Below are 8,132 nucleotides of genomic sequence, written 5' to 3'. Positions count from 1 at the left end.
TTTCTTATTTATTACTTTAAGAATATATGTATCAGACCCTCAATTTAAAGGTATTCATGACTGGACATACAAAGCAACTTAGGCTTTCTAGAGCAAGAAGTCAAAAAAAGAAAAAATATTACCTAAGACACAACAGCATGCAGGCAACTGAGAGGAGAGTTAGTGCAAGTTCAGGCTAAACACCGTTTGTCTGAACCACTGAGATGTCTGTGCCAATCCTCTGCTTTATTTTGCCTATGGAAACCTGACCTAAACTAAACAACTATTCCATACCATTAAGTTGTCCGGGAAGATGCAAGTTTAAATATATGCCAGACAAGCTGCAGCATCTGCTGTGTTTCATTCAGCAGTAGTGGTCTCTCCCAAAATCTTCTGTGTTGAAACAACTCTAGGACACGAGAGAGCTTTGCTTGACCTATGGGAAGAAAATGATGCTCTTCGAGTCAAATATTCACTCTGCTCACCAAGACTCATGCTTCCAGATCTGCTTCTATTGTAGGAAACATACGAAAGAGAATCTCTGCATGAAGCATCTCACTAGACCTCTAATTCCACTTTGCTATAGTCAAATAATACACACTGAGCACAAAGTGATCAGCATGGTTAACCATTCACTGTGGTTCTTAAAAAAATATTTCCACCTTTTTAAAAGTACACTTGTTCCCCCTGCACTAGAGAATGCTGTCACAATGTTTCATAGTGATATATAAAATTGGTCCAGTGTAGATTCTCTCTAATAATTAATTGACACGAAAACAAACTTGTCTTTTCTGTTCAAAAAGCATATGATCTCTTAAAGAGATGATTAGAAGGCTTCTCAAAGCTCTCTGTTAGCCTGCACTACAAATCTTGGTGAGTAAAATTTACAACTCTCTCTAGAATAGAAGGGCATCAAATTTAATGTTTTTTTTTAATCATCAGCTGAGGAAAAAACTTGTAGTGAATATGACAAAATTTTAAAATCTTTATTATATAAATAAATCAATACACAAAATAAGAATCTAATGGATAAACAATGCATTTAAAAGAATACTTTATAGCAGAAATTACATAGTGGGTAGACATTTTTCTTACTAGCAAACAAAAATGAAAATTAGAACAATAGGATAGTATTTTGTTTATTATTATTTTTAAAACTAAGAATATCCGATAATGACAAATAATGTGATGACAGAGTAAAGAAATAAAATACTTCAAAATAATGTATGAAATATACACATTTTTACCCCAGTAATTGCTGTCTTCCGTTTGCAAAAATAATAATTTAAACATTCTAAAGCCATAGATTCAAGAGATTCATGGTAGTATTATTTACAATACTGGAAAATGATTAATTACAATAATGTAATGTAGAGTTGAGAATATATAATTATGGGAAAGTTACCATATAATGCTGAGTGAAAAGAACAGTATACCAAATTATATATGTATTTATTGTTGTATGTAGAAACACACTCTCTCTCTCTCTCTCTCTCTCTCTCTCTCTCTATATATATATATATATATATATATATACATACATACATACATACATACATACATACACATGGTAGAGACAAAGGGATTCTTGAATCTGCCCAGTATTTTCCAATTTTTATTTAGCAAACATCTTAATGTGTTTGATTATTTTAAAATGTTATGTTACAGTATTTTCAAATGCATTGCTTTTTTTTTTACAATTCTATCAAAAGCAAAGCTATGCATTTAAAAAGTTATAAAATATCATAAGAAGTTCAAATTAATGTATCCATGATCGTTTCAATTGTAAATGCACCGAATCTTGTACATATGTGACAAGGCAGCTGCAACCTGTAGGTAGCAAGCCCAGTTCTTTCACATTCATCCTGCTTTTATTCATCAGGCCTCTAGCCCACTCCCCTAACCACTGTTGTTTCTAACACCGGTGAATACACTAGGTTTAAAAACTGCTGGAAGCAAAAGACATTTTAATGACTGTTCCTAATCTTTGGGGTCCAAATAAAAGCACTTCCCCGACTCAGACTTGAACATCAGGAAGGTGCCATCTATTTTAATGTGTTGTTTTCTGTTGCTGACAAAGAGAGTTCTTAAGAAAAAAGGAGATAAGAGCATACTTTTATGATGTATCCCTGCCTAGTTTGCTATTGGATTTATAAAGGGTACTGACTTCCATTTTTGGAAGAGAGAAACACTTTTTGTCCCACCGTCCCTCCTTTTAAATGCAGTTACTTCCTTGCTACTTTAACAACATCTCAACATGTCTCTATCCTTAAGAATCTGAGATGAGAACTTCAGACACAGATGAGACTTAGAGGGGGAGAGGAGGCGAGGAGGGGGGAGGAGAGGGGAGGGGAGGAGAAAGGAGGGGAGGGGAGGGGACAGAGGGAACAGGAGGGGACTGGAGGGGAGAAGAGGCAGTTTTTAGGAAGTAGCACTTACACCTTACACTTTGTCCAAGAGGGGAGGCAGTAGATTCTTATTTTTGTGATGTCAAATTGTAAACTGAAACGAAGCAAAGACTTTCTTCAAGTGAAGCATGTAAAATATACTCAAGGGCATATATTCATACAGTCCTTTGTTCTAGATAGGAGCTTTTCTTTTTGTAAAGTTTTCCAGTCTCCTTCAAGGTAAAATAAAATTAGTACTTGTTAATTCCTTAAAAGGCACCTTTCAAAGCACTGCTCTCAAAAGAATAACGCGACATCTCAATACTGCTTTTCAGTAAGAATCAAGTGCGGCTTTTTCCAACATGGCTGTATACTTCGAGGGCCCCCAAATTTGTACTTTCATAGTCGCCATCCATCAATCAAATAGAAACACAACCTCTAGCGAAGAACCTGTGTTTCCTGGACTAGAAATGCACTCTGTGTGTACAGAAAGCGTTCATTTGAAGGTATCGCTGTAATTCCTGAGTCTTGAGAATCGCTGGCTTTTGTCAGGAGTGGAGAAGGTGAGGACGCGTGTGCAGGCTGGTGTGCCGCAGGTCTGAGGACCCAGGCCTTTAACGTGTTTCCAGAGATAATGGACACTTTCTACTCAGAAGCACTGCCTGCTCCGCAATGAGAGGTGGGAGGAACTAGAGCAGACTGCGATCGGAATGGAAAATATGAGCAGTAAGGAAAAAGAGGGCTCCTGCTCAGGGGGTCACCATGGCTCCGGAATTTGCAGGAATTTATCACCACCATTAACAGGTATTTTCCGAGGGTTGTTTACCGCCTGATCCACAGACAACTAGATTGAGAAGCTCACCCTGGGATCCCAACCACGCCCCCTCATCCCTTACCCCCACCCCTTCCACTAAACTAATGAATTCAGGGCCATCCCCTTGCTGGATCCTCCCCATTGGCTCGAATCCTAACCAATCAGAGCCTTGCAAGGATTTCACCTGGTACCCGCTTCCTAAATAAACAAACAAACCGTTTGCACTGTGCCAGCCCTATCCCCTCCCACCACCTCTAGCCCCCTTCAGCGGAATGAGTGTGGGCTGTGGCAATCCATCCTGGCTTGGTGGCTGGCCGACCTGTCGCCCACCCTTTACTTCTACCCTTGCCCCAGCCCGCCGGTACTATAGACTGGCCTCGGTGTGTCTAGAGAGACCCGCCTCCTCCCGTCTGTTCCGCTTTGAACCTAAGGCCCTTAAATTCACCCAAAGGGTCTCTGCCAACTTGAAGATGGCCCTGCCACCTCGGTCCCTGGTCCCCCTCCTTTACACACCTCTACAGATGGCCTTCTGCACCCCTCCACGACTCTGGTAACTGGATCAGGAGCAGGCAGCCGCGTGAGGCAACAGTCACGTGTTGTTTTGCCCACTGCCTTGAGCCCAGTTAAGTGGGCGGGGACTCAGGCCTAGGCGGGAGGGGTCTGGGGCGGGCTGACAGGGGGAGACAGCCTCTTCCCTCCCCCCCAAGCCCTCCCTTCTGGAGCACCCCCTCCCCTCCGCTCACCTTAAAACCACTGTGCATCACCATGGCGAGTTGCTCCTTCGCTGGCGACCAAGCGCTTAGGAGACTGAGAGCTGCAGCAGCAGCAGCCTCCGCAGCTCTAGCAGCAGTGGCGACCACCCCGCTTCTTTCCTCGGGAACCCCGACCGCACTCATTGGGACCGGGTCGTCCTGTCCGGGAGCCATGTGGCTCTCCACAGCCACTGGCTCCCGGTCAGACTCCGAGTCCGAAGAGGAGGACCTCCCCGTCGGGGATGAAGTCTGCAAACGCGGCTACCTGAGGAAGCAAAAGCATGGACATAGGCGTTACTTCGTGCTCAAACTCGAGACCGCAGACGCTCCAGCTCGGCTCGAATACTATGAAAATGCCAGGAAGTTCCGGCACAGTGTCCGTGCAGCGGCGGCTGCTGCAGCAGCTGCCGCCTCTGGGGCTGCGGTCCCAGCGCTCATCCCGCCAAGGCGCGTGATCACCCTGTACCAGTGCTTCTCCGTGAGCCAGCGCGCTGATGCCAGGTACCGACACCTCATTGCCCTTTTTACCCAGGACGAGTACTTCGCGATGGTGGCGGAGAACGAGTCGGAACAAGAAAGCTGGTACTTGCTCCTCAGCCGCCTCATCCTCGAGAGCAAGCGCCGCCGCTGCGGCATGCTAGGCGCGCAGCTGGACGGGGAGCCGGCTGCCCTGGCGGCAGCAGCGGCGGCGGAGCCACCCTTCTACAAAGATGTGTGGCAGGTAGTAGTGAAACCCAGGGGGCTGGGGCACCGAAAAGAGCTGAGCGGCGTGTTCCGGCTGTGTCTTACCGACGAAGAGGTCGTTTTTGTAAGGCTCAATACCGAAGTGGCCAGTGTGGTCGTCCAGCTCCTGAGCATTCGTCGATGTGGGCACTCGGAGCAGTACTTCTTCTTGGAAGTAGGTAGGTCCACTGTCATCGGTCCAGGGGAGCTGTGGATGCAGGTGGATGACTGTGTGGTGGCCCAAAATATGCATGAGTTGTTTTTGGAGAAGATGAGAGCCTTGTGCGCAGACGAATACCGAGCCCGATGCCGCAGCTACTGCATCAGCGTTGGCGCCCACCTGTTAACCCTGCTGTCCACTAGGAGGCACCTGGGCTTGCTCCCGCTAGAGCCCGGAGGCTGGCTCCGAAGATCCCGCTTTGAGCAATTTTACCACCTCAGGGCTATCGGTAACAGGGAAGAGGAGATGCTCTTTACCCGGCGCTTCGTCACACCCAGCGAGCCCCTGCCTCCTCCCCGGAGAGGAAGGGGGCACCTGCCTAGAGCCCGCAGGTCCAGGAGAGCGGTTTCAGTACCACCCAGTTTTTTCCACCGCTTAGCACCTAGCCCACAGCCTGTCCCACAGCCTGAAGACGCCCCCAAGGACAGAGCTATTGAAGCCTCTGGCAATTCTGAAGAACAAGATAAGGAGAGTGAAGAAGGAAACGGAGGTGATTACATGCCCATGAACAACTGGGGCTCAGGAGATGGCCGGGGCTCCGGAGGCGGACAGGGCTCAAGTGGCCAAGGCTCCAGTAGCCAGAGCTCAGGAGGGAGGCAGGGATCTGGAGGTGGCCAAGGCTCAGGAGGCCAGGGCACTGGAGGAAACCAGTGTTCAGGAAATGGGCAGGGCATGGCAGGTGGCCATGGCTCAGGTGGAGGGCAGAGGCCAGGAGGTGGCCATGGCTCAGGTGGTGGCCAGGGGCCCAGAGATGGTCATGGCTCAGGTGGGAGCAAGAACTCAGGCGGGAGCCAGGGCTCAGGAAGTGGGAAAAATTCGGATGATAGTGCCCGTGGAAAATCTCTGAAGAAAAGATCCTACTTTGGTAAATTCACTCAAAGCAAGCCCCAGCAAATGCTGCCTCCTCCACCACCCCCACCTCCGCTCCCACCAGCTGGAGCAACTGGTGGAAAAGGGAAGTCTGGAGGAAGATTCCGACTTTATTTTTGTACAGACAGGGGAGCCACAAAAGAACGCAAAGAATCCAAAGAGGCAAGAGATGTGGAGACCCCAGAAGGTGCGACCCGGGGTCCTCGCAGAGCCAGAGCTTTTGATGAAGATGAAGATGACCCTTATGTGCCAATGAGGCCAGGGGTGGCTGCTCCTCTTGCATGTTCCAGTGATTATATGCCAATGGCTCCTCAAAATTCCTCGGCTTCAAAAAAGCGCCACTCTAGGTCACCCTTTGAAGACTCCAGAGGTTACATGATGATGTTTCCCAGAGTGAGCCCACCACCACCTGCTCCAAGTGCTCCGAAAGCACCAGATGCCAATAAAGAGGATGACTCAAAGGACAATGACAGTGACAGTGACTACATGTTTATGGCTCCTGGAGCAGGTGCGATTCCGAAAAATCCCCCCAATCCTCAGGGAGGCTCTTCCTCCAAAAGCTGGAGCTCTTACTTCTCTCTGCCAACGCCCTTTCAGAGTTCACCCTTGGGACAGAGTGACTACAGTGAGTATGTTCCGATGTTACCTGGAAAATTCCTGGGGAGGGGTCTAGACAAGGAAGCCTCCTTTAGCCAGAGCCCCAAAGACCCAGCTTCAAAGCCTTCAAATGAGGGGTCATTCTCAAGACCTGGAGACAGGGGCTCACCTGCAAAGCCGTCAGATGATGACCCCCCAATGAACAAGGCTAAGAGACTTAACCGACTCTCTTTTATTGCAAAAGGAAATAAAATAAAGCCCAAACCACTAAAGCCCACACAGGAGCAGAGAGGAACTGACAGCTCCCGTGACTATATCAACATTGACTTCATTAAGAGAGAGCGCCTTATGCCAGCTCTCTCTGCTCAAGGACTGCCAGATTCATGGGGCTTAATTACTGAGCCCAGACGCACAGCTTTTTCTAGTTACCTGAATGTTGAGTTCGGGGTGCCCTTTTCAAATCCAGCAATCCGCCTCTCAGATCTTTTAAGAGTTCTACCAGGTGCCAATTCCATCTCTCTGGCAGGTGCTAGGTGGCCCTTTGGTCCTTTTCCAGGCAACGCTACAGGTCGCATTGTGGAAGAGGGTGAATATATTGAAGTAATTTTCAACCCAGCCATGACACCAGCCGTGCCTTTTGCTGACAGTGCCATTCGCTATGATGCTCAAACCGGTCGAATCTACGTAGTCGACCCATTTTCTGAGTGCTGTATGGACATTTCTCTCTCTCCGGGTCGATGCTCAGAACCGCCACCTGTAGCTAGGCTGCTGCAGGAGGAAGTGCAAGAGAGAAGACGCCAACAAAGCCGTTCCCAAAGTTTATTTGCCAACACCAGAGCCGCTGTGTCTGCTTTCCCGACTGACAGCTTGGACAGAGACTTTCCTGCCGCTTCTGCTGGGGTTGCTGCTCAAGCTGAGGCGCCCCTCTTGGCAGTGAGCCAGGCTTTAGCGGTGGTCTCCGGGCTCGCAGTGGCCCCCAGCATTGGCGCTCTCTTTGCTGGCTTCCAGGCTGCTGCAGGGTTTGACTCCGCCTCCGCTCCCTGGTTCCAACCTGTTGCTAATGCTCTTGGTGCCCCAGCTGTAAGAGGGGTCCAGGACATTGCTGCAGGCTGGAATCCTGCAGCCCTTAACCAAGCTGCCAGAGGCGAGGACCTGGCAGCCGGTGCAGCCGCTCCCCCACCACCACCTCGCCCGAGTCCGGTGCTCAGACCCCCAGAGAGAGCGGGTTCTGAGGAAGACAACGATGACAACGGCGACGACGACGACGACAATGATGATGACGACGACATTTACGTGAGAATGGACTTTGCCAGACGTGACAACAAGAAGTGACCACTCTCTGAAAAGAGGTTGGTGAATTTATAATTAAATTCCTGAAGTTAGTGGAAACTGTTGGTTGAGTGAGTGAGTGAGTGAGTGAGTGAGTTGAAGCCTTAGCTGGTATGGTGTTAGCTGTGAGATGACAGTTCATCATTTAGTAATGTTATTAGAGAGAGTAGAATTCAGTTTTAATTTTTCACATGTATCTTTTTGGTCTTTGCTTTTATCTAACCATAAAGTTAGTTATCTGATGGAGCCAGTTCTTAAACGTTGGATTTACTTCTCAGGAGCAGTTAAAACTCAAAGACCCGCAGGATGAGGATGCTTTCAAAGATTCTTTCCTAGATTCTTCAGAAACTGAGCTCCAGCCACTTATTTTCCAGCCTACAACTAAAAGGTACTTTTCTATGAGTGCTCAGTCTAAGTGCAGGAATTGAATGAGAGCACAGAGAGTTAAGCAGTAACAAGCC

At 48.1% G+C, this 8,132-nt stretch overlaps 1 protein-coding gene across 1 annotated transcript; it reads left to right on the top strand.

The window, feature by feature from the left end:
- Positions 1-3,929: 3,929 nt before the first annotated feature.
- On the top strand, positions 3,930-7,758 carry Irs4 (insulin receptor substrate 4). Its single transcript, XM_051142185.1, has one exon. It carries the CDS (start codon positions 3,946-3,948, stop codon positions 7,672-7,674), a length of 3,729 nt encoding a protein of 1,242 aa, XP_050998142.1. The 5' UTR covers positions 3,930-3,945; the 3' UTR covers positions 7,675-7,758.
- Positions 7,759-8,132: the final 374 nt, after the last annotated feature.

The sequence above is a fragment of the Acomys russatus genome, chromosome X (assembly GCF_903995435.1).
Source record: "Acomys russatus chromosome X, mAcoRus1.1, whole genome shotgun sequence".
Classification (NCBI taxonomy): Eukaryota; Metazoa; Chordata; class Mammalia; order Rodentia; family Muridae; genus Acomys; species Acomys russatus.
The sequence above is the reverse complement of the archived record's forward strand: the minus strand, read 5'-3'. Positions and strand labels throughout refer to the sequence as shown.